Genomic DNA, 15,042 nt, shown 5'->3' on the forward strand with positions numbered 1-15,042 from the left:
ATATTCGCGTCATACCAAAAATTTGACATAAATAGCTTTCGAGAAAGATAGGGAGAAAGAGTGAGAGACACACAGAGAGAAAGATAGAGAAAGAAAGAGAGTATGACAGCACGAGTAAAAGAGACGAACGGAGCAGAGTATAGCAGAAACAAAAAAGTACAACAATAATAAGCACATAGTAAAAGGCCATTGAGTGTTTTCAACAGTTTTTTCTTCTGTGTTTTTATTCCTTAATTTCTTAATCTCATTTTCAATGTGTAACGCTGTTTCTTTTTTTTTGTTTGTTCATTAAACCATTTTTCTTTTCTTTTAACAATTATAAACAAACGACGCCTAATGCCTTGTTGGTGGTTGTTGTGGTGGTGATGTTGATGATTGTTGTTCATTGTATTGAAGATGCGTTCTACTGGTTGCTGTTGTTAATGTGTTTTTGTTGTTGTTTTTGTTGTTGTTTGTTGCTGTATGCTGTTTGTTTGTTTGTATGTTTGTTTGCCTAGTTGGTTCATTTTGGTGATCAATTGCATTCAATATATTTCTGCAAACCCTGCTTACCCTCAAAGATTTGTTCAGCTTGTTTAGTTGTCTAACATTTTTACTTCACTTTCACTTTGCTGTGTCTATCGTGTGTTCGTGTTAGGGAATCTGGAAGCAAATGCCAGGATTGAAATGGTTTAGTCGTTTAGTGCTTGTGTTTGTTTATGCAGCGGTAGACGTGAGAGTGTCGCGTGAGTGAGGAGCCTACTGGGATTAAAGCATGACTACACACCCACACACAGACACATTCACACATGAGCTGATTGGCGTACTTACTGTACTCTGATGATGGGTGTTTGTGAGTGTGTTTTGTTTTAATAGTAGTGGGTTTTAAACATGATCATATATGTAGTATATATGTATATGGTTATGTATATTTATATAGTTTTGTTTCTTCTATATTTCAAGGGAGGTTGATGAAGCAGCGTGTACAAGAAAATAGTTGGGGAAAAACTATAAATCTTTTCTAATCTTTTGAATCATACTAACAAAAGCTCTCTTTTTAAAAAAAGGTGTGCAACATTTATAACTAACGCTTTTTAAATTGTATAAGATATCGAACAATATAATAGTACCAATGGTATTGTAATAGATTACGTAAAAATGAAATTCAATGATGAATTATAATCAATAGCTTAGTAGCTAAGTAATCATAATCAACGTAAACTACAACCTTAACCATTTCACCAAAAACAAAATTTGTGTAAGTAAGAACCAAAGATACCAATAATGGATGTACAATAATGTAGCTTATTCGATTGATTAATGTAAAGTAAATATTATGCCATTATTTTCAGCCGTTACTTTCACCATCCTCCCGTGCCTTTTTGTTTGTTTTTTTTTTCTACTGCATTTTCTATTTACTTTACTACATTGCTTTTCCACTAGTTTTTTCTTCTAGTTTCTTTCTTTCAATCCTCTGTTTGGGTTTCTTCCACTTAAGCTAGATAAATGTGATTTAAAGAGTGAGATAGAGAGAAAGATAAATACGCTTCTCGCACACGATTGACTGATTTTGAGTGTATGTGGATGTGTGTGTGTGTATGTGTGTGTGTTGGCGTGTATGTTTAGAGACTGATCGCGTTCGGATGGTGTGAATGTTTGTAAAGGTATACTGGTACACGTTTTACTATGATTATTAGTGTTAGCTCTTGTCAAGTATTGCTTTATCCGGTGTGTAGTGTGAACAACATCTGTGTAAATGTGTGAACATTTACGCTTTGTTGATGTAGAGATGTAGTTTGTGATTTGTTTACTGTAGTTATGTTGTTCCGTTTTTATTAAGCAGCAGTTACAGTGAGTTGATGCAACGGGTTGGTTTCATTTTAATTCGTGTCTTATTTTTTGCAACGTCTATGTTTGTTTCGTTTTTGTTTATAATATACATTCGCTACTAGCACATACACAGGCACACGCTCACACATACACTCACACACATATACAGGACGATCAATAAGTAAAGCGACGGATGCAGATAGAAGAAGAGGATGGAAATGCAGGGAACAGGATGAACAGAAACATTTAGGGGGAAAAATAACCCAGATAGAAAGAAAGTTATAGTAAATTTCACTTTCAATGTGTGCCTTCAATGTGTCACCGTTTTTTGTAGTTGTTGTGCACGTGTATGTGTTTGCATGTTTGGTAGCGCCCGTGTGTTTGATGGGATTCCATGTAGTTTTTACTTCTATTTTCCTGTTTCATATTTTAACGTAACATTATATTATGTTTCCCTTTCGCAGGAAACCCGATTATATCGATTGTAATATATTATTGCTCTTTTACACATTGATCGTATTTAACTATATATGAACGAACAAAAAACCTAAAACAATCAACATGACATCAATTGCACCAACGTGTGCTAGTATGCGTATGTAAGTGTAAGTGCGTGTGTGTTTATGTGTGTGTGAGTGTGCTTACGTGAGCAGACGGAGAGCAGGGAAGGAGAACACACGTACACAGAAGTAGGTAAGCCAAGCCATGTTATTGCTGAATTTGAATTGCAGCACCAAGCAGGCGAGCAGTTTGCCGCCATCTTGAAGTAAAGAGCAGTTGAAATATTTCACGACCATGTATACTATCTGTGAAACATTTCACACACATCGAAAAGTAGTCGCGCCTGCGTAACCATTTGTTGTTGCACAGTGCGGGAGAGGAAGATTGCACTCACAGATACACACAGATGCACACTGAATAAACAATGAGCTGATCGACAGATCGACAGGAGAAGTGGCTTAGAGAATAACCATCTTCCAGCAATGCAATTATCACTCGTTTCAATTTGTATGTTCTTCTAAGCTTTACTTTAGCTTTTTCTTTCTTTCGGGGGTATTTTTTTACTACTATCGCTCTTTTCGGAAGTGCACTTGAAGATGCTGCAATTCGATGTTTTTTTTTTGTGTTTGTTTGTTTGTTTTGGATATGTGTGTGTGTGTGTGTGTGTGTTTGTGTGTATTGATCGGTATCCACGATCGATCATCATCAAGGGGGAAAGAATAGAGAAGAAAGGAAGCAAAAATGTATAAAAAGAGAAGCAATACACACGACAGACACGACGATGATGGAACACAGATAAACACAGTGACATACGACAGCAATAGCAAAACACGGTACACAAAGGTGAAACAGAACATTAGGCGAGTAGATAGTGACACATGAGTGAACATTGAAAAAAGAGCCCAACAGGTGCCCTTCTTTATAGGTGCCTGTAACATACACAACATACACTAAGATCCTACCAAAAACAAAAAACCCTGCATCCAATCTCTTTTTCGACCATTCAGCATAACAAAGAAAAAAAACGAAAAAACGGGAAGTTTATTCGAACATTAGCATGATGATGAGCGCTATATTTTCACCCGATTTCCTGTTTCAATATTCTACTCCTCCTGCATGGCGGTGGGTGGCTAGTGAGCTCAACGGGTTTCGTGTTGTTTCGTGCCAGTTATACGTATGAGCAAACAAAATCCTTCGACGTCCACCATCAATACGATCCATCACGAATTGTATCGTCGTCCTGGTGTATTCCAGCTGTTTCTGACATTTTTAACTTTTAACTTCCCAACCGCTTGCACCTTTTTTCCACAGACGCCACTCGGTTTTTGTTTTCTTCTAGTGAACGTGTATGTGTGTATGCGTTTGAGAGATCAGAGCAGTTGGTGCTCTTTTTCGATGAGTTCATATCGTTTTCATTTTCTGCCGGGGCTGTTCTAGCTTTGAAACTTTGGTTTTACATTTTTGTTGATGATTTTATCTTTTTTTGCTAATTATTTCGTATTTTAACTTTCAACGAATTTCAAGCAATAATTTGTATATATAACAATAATGCTAAAGTTTCTCGTTCGGTTTTGCTTTGCTTTACTCCCTTCTGTTTGCTGCTGTTGTCGTGTTTTGTGTGTTTGTGTGTTTTCTGTTTCGTTTATCTATGGTATTTGCTTCAATCTAAATATACATTTTACTTCACACTTGCAATCACTACTGCCAATGACGTTGTGTTCGTTTCTGCTTCTAAATGTTTTACATGTTTATTATGCTTTTGTTTTCTCCTTCTCGCCTTGTTCGTGCTATATCCACCCCGAGCACACGAGTGTGTCTGTGCTGTAACGTGTGGCTCTTGAAGGTGTGTGTTTACTTTCCTTTTTCTGTTCACACGAATGTGAGTAAATTGTCTGGCTTTGTCAACGATGGTTTTGGGATGGTGTGTTTGTCTGTGTATCTGTGTTTGCGTGTTTTAGTGGGTTCGTTTTTTCTCCTTTCTCTCGCTCTTTTGTATGATTACTTCATTGATAAAGTGCTTAAGTACTTGCTGCCGCTGCTTCTGATGCTTTGTTTTTTTTTTATGTCGCTAAAGTTAAAACATGTTTGTTTGCAATCTCATTATTATGTTTAGTTATGTATTTATTTGCTTTTCATTACATTCTTAACGCTTTTCAATAAACTGGGCTAACGATCAAAAAAGGTAACGCGAAAAATATGCATTTTTTTTTGGTTGGTTTTGTTTTGCATTGCATTTACTTACACGAAGTGTGCTGTCCGCGGGCACAGCAAGCAAACCATCACGTACGCACACATAATGAGGGAGCTATCGACTGTTCCTGTAGGTGATGCTGCTTAACGATTCTCCCTCTACCGACGCCAGACGGAGGGGCGGAGAAGTTTTGTTTCCTTTCTGTTTTCCCTCTCTTCCTATTAAACAGCGTAGAAGGAATTGTTTCAATGCGTTTTTCGCACACACACACACACACTTTTGCAAGCATCCAAATGAGAAGGGAAGCTGCCATGGTGTGTACACTGTCATTGCTTTGCCTTTCGTTAACAAACGTTTTGCACTTTTCTGTTTTTGCTTCATTAATTTTTGTTAATTATCACTTTGGAACTCTATCACAAACATTTACCACGTGATTACGGTTAAAAGGACAGCAAGACAGACCGATAGTAAAAGTGTGTGTGTGTGTGTGTGAGAGAGAGATTGAGAGATAGAGAGACTTTGTTTTTAGAATAAAACGAGTGGGGCGAACAGTTACATTGAAGTTAGTTTGGGACACATGTGTATGGTGTGGTATTTTTAAATGCCTTTTGACAATAGAACAACACAACACACACACGCATACATGCGAGCGCACTCAAAAGATAGCAGGAACACACACACACACGCACATCAGCAAGTGTTCAGATTCGATAACACCGGAAACAATGGAAAAGCGCCCCACAGCTTCGGATCCGGATCAGTCCGGAACCCCAAACCGTGTAACGCACTGAAACCGATCGATGCAGTTTTCACATCTGCTTCTGATTTTTTTTATTTTCTTCCTCTTCATCTGAAGCAGACAACTCTCCACATGCATAGGAGCTGAGGCGAGAGAGAGAGAGAGGCCCTTGTTTTGATCAAGAATTATCAACAAAAATAAAACACGGCTAACAACAACGCTTCGGTTCCGAACGTGCGGAAAGCGGAAAACAGTGATTAAACGTAACAAATTTCGCTAAATACGATCCTCATGATGCAGTAATGCAATTTTCCCTACAAACAAAAACCTTTACATGTTTCATACTACAGTGTGTGTGTGTGTGTGTGTGTGTGTGTGTGAGTGTGTGATTGAGAAAGTCTTTCGTTGAATGTATGAGGAAACAGGGAAAGAGGATGATGAAAAGAGATTTTGTTTATTTGCAAAGTATCGGAAAAGGTGAAACAGAGTGTAGCTATTTGCTACTGGGTTTATTTGCTGTTGCCGTTTTCTTTAGCATTCGTATGTGTGTGTGTGTGTTTATGTATGTGTTCTTGTTCAGGGGGAGATTAATCACAATTTTTGCTTATTGGTTGCCTGATGTAAGTTTAATTTTTTGTTTGTCTTTTTTCTGGTTTTTTGTGTTGTTAATGTTTCGTACTCATTACAATACTTGTTTTCTTTATACTGCACTACTAATTTACTTATTTGTTTTTTGTTTGTTTTTTTTTTTCATTTACTTCGCTAAGTGGGTTGTTTTTTTTCTCTCTTGTTTTCGTCCTTGTTTCGCAAAGAGCTCCTAATATTTTTAACAATTTTTTGGAATATTTTTTTTTATTACTTATCATTTCCTCTTCTTCCCGTTTGCATACTGGGATACTACTCACAACGACTTCTTGGTGGAATGTACGCGCCCATCCCGAAAGCCAACCATTACCGTCCGTCGTCCGTTGTCCGCTCGACTTTGAAGTTCGTGTCAGTGTGGTTGAGTGGTTCCTTGTTGATGTGTCTGTGTGTGTGTGTGTAGGCGGAAGGCTGTTGGCCTTCCGTCGGTTACGCAGGTTCAGGTGTTCAGTGCGTGATGGTAGTTGAAGTAGGCATACAGTTTCCCTTTACATTGCGAATCAAGCTGGCGACCAAGAGCGGCACGCTGATGTTGACTGTCTATCCGCCGTTCCGCAGGGACACACACACACACACTGGTGTGACTTCGCTGGACACACTCTTACGGTCTTCTAACGCATTTGTTGCATAATGATTGCGTTCGTTACGGTGATCACTACCTCTTCAGTCCAGCGTGGTGCACCGGAGACTATCGCTGCAGCGCCATTGCAATGGTAATGGAAATGGTGGTCGTGTTGGGCGGGATGGAAGTATTGCTATATCGCTCTCACACGCTGTACGCGTTGTGTTTATGGTGTGTAGGTGTTGTGTTGTTGTGACGGTTGTCGTCGTCTTCAAATATTACTGAATACTTGGTTGGTAGAGCACGCGCGGCACGTTGCACAATCACTGCAAGGAGCATTTGCCTTCGATTTGCGTCTTGATCTCGTTCACCTGCGTCTCTATGGAGTTTTTCAACTCTGCGCGGTACCGTATTAACGTTCAGCATGCACACACACACACACACGATGGATGGGATGGGGTGTGTTGTCGCCGTTCGATTGTTGATAAGCGCGTTCGTTGTTAGTGGTGTTGTTGAGTTAGTAGTGGCGAAGTAGTTGAAGAAGGACGAGTAGCAGAGGTAGTGGTGGCAGTAGTAGTGGTAGTAGTAGTGGTAGTAGTAGTAGTAGTAGTAGTAGTAGAAGTAATGGTAGTAGTACGAAGAAAGAGATAGAAAGAGAAGATAATACATACACTCATTAGCAAAACGGTTGCACCATTGCGCTGTAATATAATGTGAAACATTAGTGGCGCACACCCGACGTTTGGGAGCCGTCTGTGTACAGTCTTTTGCACCTTTTTTTTTTGGTTTGGTTTATATAGATGTTGTCTGCAAGGTGGGTATGTAACACAAGCTAGCCAGATGCGACGGGCAGCCAACAGACTAGATGTAACATATGCAAGTATTTATTGATTTATATATATATTGCAGATAAATATTTGATTACAGACATATAAACAACTAGAGAACAAGAGATAGTGATAGTGGTGGAAGACAGATTGGGTAGAGGGTAGATAATTGTTAATACTCAAAAGAAGAAGAATAACAGCGACAGTAATACAGCCAACCATTGAACTGGTGTATAGTATTGTGTAAACGTAACACAAAACGTACAGTGAGCATTGTTTGTGAGTTTAGACCATGTTTCGTTGTTTCATTTGCGTATGACGGGGAGCACATCTTGTTTAAATAAGTAAACGCACCAATACAAACAATCATTTTGCGTGACTACTTTTGGAATTATTCAATTGCGATATGCATGATTCACTGTCTAAAAGCAGGCACACCGCAGCACAAATTGACTATTTTGATACATTATTTGTCTGCTTTTTTCTCTCCTATTGATAGCTCGTCTATGATCGTTTAAACAAAAGCTACTCCCGATAATGTTGAGTGTTAGCTGTGGTGTACGTCTGTTGCTATTATCATTCCCACATTCCATCGAGAATGAGAACCATTTGTGAGGATCATATGTTCGAGTAGTAAACGGGTACTTGAGCTGTGTTTCGATTGCGTTGTGTTGGAGTGGCTGGAGTGGTTGCAGTTTTGGTGTGACCCGCTAGCCTACCAAACAAGCTGTGGGCAACCCTACGGAAAGGGCTGCTGCATTACATTGTGTTTTGAAGCTGATGTGAATTAAACAGACAGGCGCTGTCCGTACCATTCATGTCAGCGTTCATGTTAGCCCCAACGCACCATCAGTTCTTGCGCTGTGCTACTTGACAGCCATGATTGATATGATGGTATTGTTTTTCACTTCGATCTCCACCTCGAAAAGCATCCAATGCAATACAGGATCGAATGGCTGTTGCACTTACAAACACACACAATTGGGTTGCAGTGCACGCGACCGAGGCTTGTTATGGATGAAGTGTTGTAGCCAATGTACTTGTTTATCATTATAGTATACTAAATAGGACGACTAAATAGTGTAGTAGCTTTGTAGTGTTTGTTCACATTGGTTTTCTGTGGTGAACTATGAAGTGGAATGTTTATACAACTACATGGTAAGGCTTCGGGGTCAGCAGGTATGTTGTCGAGTAAGGTAGCTGTGGTAGAGTTGAGTGAGTTTAATGCATATTTTAGGTGAGAAGTTTTGAAAGACTTTTTTGCCGGTCAGGAATAGTTGTTATAGAGGAATGTTGAAAGATGTTTGCCCTTTGAAAAGACACAGCAAAGTGTCAAACAGCAATGTTGAAACGTGCATGACGGTCGCATGAATGGATGAAGGGTGACACGAATGGTGTAATGGCATTAGTAGATTACGGACCAACGTTTTGGAAGAAAGTAGGAAGATATTGAAGAAATTGCTTCGAAAGAAAGTGCTGCCTTGAGAATAATTTTATTTGCTATTATTTTTCTATCCAAGGACGCGTAACGTATCATTTGATATGTATTTTGCATACTCTTCTCTCTTTCATCATGTTTATTCTAATCTGAGAGTCATCCACATGGTTGAGAAATTTTGAATGAAATTGTGTTCTCTCTAGCTATTCTAATGGACATATTTCAGTAGACTTCATTTTTCTGGTTAATTATTGACTAAAACTTATGATCCAAAATAAAAAAAAGATAAACAAAACAAGGCTGCACCTTCTTTGAGAATAAGACTATTGTAGAGGAAGTGCTCAAAGGAACAGATTAGAAGGAAACATATTTGTATAGGTGTAAACTTGTAGTGTATGATTCAGCGCGACTCAAGGCTCGTAGGAAAGTTTGTTTAATGTAGTATAGCTTTGTTAAAATTACTGACCCGTGTGACATTTGTTTTGGTAAGAGGTGGAGCCAACTCAATCAGTTGTTTGAGTAAAACTGAGTATTGAAACTAAATCAAGTTTAAACGTGTATTGAGTAAGAGTTAAGCGGATAGTAAGAAAAAGCTAGTTAAACTATCAAACACGTACACAGAGAGCAGCTTATGGCTGAACAATGGAAGAGAAAAATAAATGTTTGAAGATTGAAATCGTGTTATAAATCATCGTACATAACACTAGCATGTGATAAAAGTTGAGCAGTTCTAGGAAAAAGGAAAAACGTACACTCATGTTTGTAGACAGACATAAGATCGAACAATCATACAAACAAGTGTATAGAGAGAGAGACATTAAAAGAACGAGAAAGAGAGATATTTGTGAAAGAAAGTGCAACGGAGATAAAAGCGAGAGTAAGGAACGAAAAGATAAAAGAAGAAAGTCTGACTGTTAAAGGAAAACGTAATGCATCTTCCATCTGTTTTACCACTAGAGGTCGCTTTTGCAGCGACTCTGCCAGCGAGTGAAACAGATCAGAGCGCTTAGATCGTAACAACACACATGAAAGAGAAAGAGATGCCACCAGATGGCTGAATATCTGGTAGAGTCGATGCTTTGTTGCGCTAGAAAATCGCGATCGTATTACGGGCAATGCTAGTAATAGTTGCTATTAGTAACGATAGGACATCATACCGTTGAAGGCAATCGAGACAAATAGTTGACATCATAGTTACAAGGAAGGAAATACGGAAAACACATGATAAGGATAAGAACATCGACACAACGATAGAAAGTATATTGTACAGATCCTTTCACAGGCAGCACGATCTAGCGGCTATATCTGATGCCGTCCGAGGTGTGTTTAGTAGGGCGAGGATGGTTTGAATTTAGTAGCCACGTTTAGCTGGGTAATGGGTTAAACGCAATGTTTGCATTGCCATTTTAACAACTACACACAAAAACAAACATTTATCCTTATGTTAAAAAGGGTTCAGAATCGTTCAGTAACATCGTATTTATCCATCGGAACCGTTTACGTGTAACAACGTGGGATCTGGACGGGGAGCATTTAAATTAAAACAAACAAACCAAAAACATACGAGAAGGCAAGTAGAAGAGAAAAATGGAACAACATCTCTTTGATTGTTAGCAGAAAGTGTTTGTTTTTTGTTACACTACACAATATCTTGCTACTTACTTCGATTACCGGTTGACGGTTCGCCATCTACAAGAAACGGGATCAAAATGGTTTGCTTTGGTGGGTAGTTCATTCGATGAAGAGCTGATGTGACTGATTTGGTGTGGTGGAATGGTGGTAATGGTCTTATCGTTTTGTTTTGCTTGTTGTTTTTGTTGTTGCTCTTTTTAGCAAAGGAAAGAGATTGGGTTGTTGTTGAGGGTGTATGCAGTTTATGCGTGAGTGTGACAAACAGACCGGACAGAATGTGTGCACTGTGGGGGAATGGTCGGAGGCTGGAAAACGCTGAGCAGCTCTCCTACCGGGTGCAACGGGACAGGGTTATCAGTATCTGAGAGGACTACGGTTTGTAAGTAGTACTAGCGAAAGACGAAAGGAAAAGATAAAGATGTTATGCTAGAAGGACAGAGACACGAGCCAAATGCAGTGGGGATTGCGCTACAGTGGCTTAAGACGGTTCAGTCCGAAGAGAGTAAAGGTAATTTTCTTCTGTATACCGTGCTTACTCATACGTACTCATTTGTATGACATCTTGCATTGTTTTTTTCGTCAATGTGGAAAACGTTATATCATATCAAAGGAAGGATTACAGCTCCTTGATTTGTAGATGTTACTTCGAATGTATTGTCGATTTATCATTGTTGTTTCAAGATTGTCGATGATCATGTGTTTGTACACAAAAAAAAATAAAAAAAAGTATGAAAACAATAAAAGTCATTATTGTAACTGATAAATCATACGACACAAACGTAACAAAAATCGAGTGAATGTGAATGATTCTACCAATGCGATTTATAGCTGTTACACATTTCTATTTAAACATCGAGAGACATTTCGACCTTCTAATCTACTGTATTGTGAATAATTTGCCATACAAGCTAACATCCTTATCAGTTTTATACTGATGCATCATAACAACATCCATAATGGTGCGCAACACTTATATGCTTTGTATTGTATAGATAAATGCCATATCGTTTTACTCTAATACACCGCACTATCTGTAAAGAGATCTTTTGCACTAACTGTGCACTAAATGAATGGTAAAATGATGATGAATGTAACGGAAGGCGAAAAGAAACAATAGTATTAAAGCAAGAAATGATAAAAGAAAACAGAAGAAAGGGGAAAGAAACAATCTCCAAATCATAAGAAAAAGTATACAATTTTATTTAAAAAAAATGGACAAAAATAATACAACAGATACATAAGGTAATATTCGAATACGACGCAATAAGGGGTTACTCAGTACATTTCGATGCCGTTGCTATTGTCATTCATTATCGTTTTGAGGTAAATGAGTTGTGCTGTTTTGCTTCACCGTGTGGGTCATCCATTCACTTCCCACTACAGCTAGCACGTTATTGTATGTGTACATTGTACATTCTTTTTATGCCATTCAAATGCATCTCAACGTTAGCAAATGCATCGTATGATAGAATGTTCTCTCAAGCCCGAGGACCAACTGTTTTTAAGGTATTTGTGTGTATGTGTGTGTTTGTGTGTGGGTTGTGTGATTCATTTCTCGTTGTTTCTCCTCGTCCTGGATACCCTCCCCCCTCCCTCCCACCCATTCCCATCCTACTTCCAGCAGGCAAAGCGACCAAACAGGGTACGTGCACGTCCGCAATACTTACTCGTGAAGTCGTCTAGATCCTCCTGTTCCGCCTCGGCCGCAAGCTCTTCGGGCGTTTTCTTCTTCCGCATCAGTGGATTTGGTTCCTCCTGGGGTGCCTGTTCGACAATTTCCTCCTTTTTCTTTATGTTATACTGCAATGAAGAATAGCAACAGAAAGAGAGTATAAGAAAGCGATGTAGTGAAACGTGTCAAAATGTGGGGCTGTCGAGAAGCAGTTTGTGGTAAAGTGGCTTTGGGCAGGACTTCATGGAATTGGTCAATTACGGATGATTGCCGTAAATCAGTGTGCATCGTTTTCCTTGCACTGTTGGCTATTATGAGCGACTTAGTAGAACCACCACCGAACGCCATCAGTTCGCCGCGTGGAAGGTTGAAGCAAGAAGGTGCCGAGATTCATTCTTTATTTTTTAGAAGCTTCCACTCCCATCCAACAGGGCATGTAACGTGTTTGTGCACCGCACAGCCTTAGAGGTCTGTGCTGTAGTGTGAATAGATTTCTTTTTGACTGATTTTGTCGTTTTTGAGGTTCGTCATCGCCATTATCATCCTTGATGGTGTGGGGCACCGTTTCGGCAAATGTTCGCTCCGCCATCCATATTCTATTCTTTTCTTTGTGCATGAAAATGAGAAATAGACGTCATTTGGTGCAAAACTCTGTCGACGGCTGGGAGGCGCATGACAGAGCTACATATTTTTAGACGAGCACGAATGGCTCATTATGGCGGTAAATGTTTTCCACAAAATAAAAAAAAGGAAAGGCGCACATTTTCAGCCCCCACGGTGCGTCGCAAAACCATTGCACGGATGGCCCATTACCACAGTCAATCGAGGATGATGGCGCATCCCGGCAGAAAGCTAACTTGTTACCGAACGCTGCTGGCAGGTGGAAATTAAGTGGAAGGAACAGGTGTGAATTGAAGCACACAAAAAAGAAAATATTCGAACCTTTCTTCTGCTCAACCAAGTGGCAATGATGTTGATTGGAGACAAAATGTCGCACCACTGCTTGCGCTGCTATTCCCCGGAGTGGGCCGAAAGGTGGCCGAAAAGCGATTAAGTAGTGATCTGCGTGCCAGTGCTGGGAGTTGCTGCTGCGGGATTCCGCCTCATTTGGTGCACGTCGTGGGCCAAATCGATCACATTACGCAATCACGTGCCGTGCGGCACTTTTGCCGGCACATTAGCGACATTCGTTCCGCCGTTTGGCACCATTTTGGATGGCTAGTGCCCTTCACTTCTATTGGCGCAAGCAAGGGAACGGAACGGAAGTTAACGAGAGAGGAACGATTGAACGCTATTCTTTTTGCCCTTTCGTTGCCCACAGACTGTGTGATTTGCTATCAATCGACTCGTTTAATCGTGGGTTGCGTGTGTATGGGGTTTTTTTTAGGTTGCAAGGTTTCCCTCTTTCTAGTTTACGATTTTTTGCGGGGAACTGTGGGATGGGGGAAAACTTTGTCCTGGACTTTGCCGTTTATCCGCACACAGTGGTCCATCGATGGTGGTTAGAGTTAATCGTAAAAGTTCGCAACTGATTACAGCTCGTTTGATCCCTTTTAGCTTTTTGATTCGACGAGTGAGTAATGAGGGGAAAGATTATTGAATGTGTGTGTGTGGATTCGGTTTCACGCACTTGATGCTGCGATTTATTTACTCTGCTTTTATATTAAAATACACAGCACTGCATCACGATGATGCTTGTGTGTGACGATGCGTAAAGCAAAGCAAAACAAACAGCATTCTCTGGCGAATTCTGGAAGGGGTTTAATTAAAATTGTCCATTACTTCACCAGTGTGCAGTGAAAAGTGGGGGGAAAAAATAAACCGATTCCCGTTGCTGTAATTTAACTCGACGCTGATGGACGCTGCATTTGGCTGCCCGCGAAGCGTATTAACATTTGAGCTGCGGGATAAAGACACCGTATAAATCGCACTACGCAGAAGTACAGCAATTTGACGCGTGTAAAAGTCAGAATGCAAAAGATTCAGTAGTGTTATTTAAATTCATATTCCCTTGCGTACACCATTTGAGGCGTTAAAACCCCATTTCACATTTCCCGGTAGTAGAGATTAATTTCACCGTCAGTGCGCTGTGCTGCGAATCGAAAATTGAGGGCTAAAGAATGATGAAAATAATTGACCCAGTTGTATGCGTGGCTGGTTGCTGTTGCCGTTGTAACTGAACCGAGTCCAATTCAATGATGCCAGCCGGGCTTACTCATTATCTTAACTAGGTGTATCGAGGCCGGGGATGATCCGAAAAAGGGTAAAGCATCTCGGTGTGATTGCAGCAGTGGTTTATGTTTTAATACAGAGAGACAGCAAGAAAACACAAAAGCAACATATCGCTGAACATTGTTTGCTTTTGCTAGTTGACATTCTGGCAATCCGATCCCGCGAAAACAGACGGAAACGGGGAAACACACATTTCATTTAACCCGAGTATGCAGGTGTACGTGTGTTGACGGTCCTCGCTGATAAGCTCCAGTGCGGTCGGATGCATCGGTGACAAAAGTTGTTTCCTTTTGTATCGCTTCCCGGGGCTGTCGAGGCGGTGGCTCAACCGTATGGGGATGGTTTTAATTACACATCCTTCATAATTAAATTAGACTGCCACGCGCGTGGCTGCCGGTGAGCGAGACCCGTACGTATACGCGTGCCCGATGAACATGACAACACACACACACACACGGTGCATGTAGTTTGTTAGATAAGAGATGTTGGCAGCATAGCGCACGAATGCTCTACATGGCTTAGCAAGGCTTCAGAAGCATCTAGCGACCGATGCTGCTTGCACGAGGCTGGCGCCAGCCGTGATTCTCTGTCTGCCACAGTCAAGGCAGACAAGTTTTACGGATGGAAAACAGCTTTCCATCGGTCGTTGTCGGATGCAATTTGTAGCAGCAAACGTAGCCCACGCCACTTCGATGCTAATGAACACGCTATCATCGTTAAGCGGCGTGCGTCAGATTGTTTGTGTTTGGATAGGCGAAATGTATGTGAGGCGAAGTGAAGACAAAATGATCAACTAA

General features: G+C 40.3%; 1 protein-coding gene across 18 annotated transcripts in view; it reads right to left on the bottom strand.

Annotated features, from left to right (window-relative positions):
* Nucleotides 1–2,894: 2,894 nt before the first annotated feature.
* Nucleotides 2,895–15,042, bottom strand: part of LOC120895402 (complexin) — a 158,133-nt gene continuing 145,985 nt past the window's right edge. For 16 of the 18 annotated variants that reach the window (XM_040298724.1, XM_040298731.1, XM_040298730.1 and 13 more), the window contains 3 exons: nt 12,009–12,141; nt 10,372–10,398; nt 2,895–6,841 (listed from right to left, as the gene is read on the bottom strand). In XM_040298724.1, the coding sequence (XP_040154658.1) occupies nt 6,768–6,841; nt 10,372–10,398; nt 12,009–12,141 (234 nt within the window). In that variant the 3' untranslated portion in view covers nt 2,895–6,767. The remainder of the gene's footprint in view (nt 6,842–10,371; nt 10,399–12,008; nt 12,142–15,042) is intronic. The other 2 variants (XM_040298733.1, XM_040298732.1) reach the window with 1 other exon arrangement.

The sequence above is a fragment of the Anopheles arabiensis genome, chromosome 2, assembly GCF_016920715.1.
Source record: "Anopheles arabiensis isolate DONGOLA chromosome 2, AaraD3, whole genome shotgun sequence".
Taxonomy (NCBI): Eukaryota; Metazoa; Arthropoda; class Insecta; order Diptera; family Culicidae; genus Anopheles; species Anopheles arabiensis.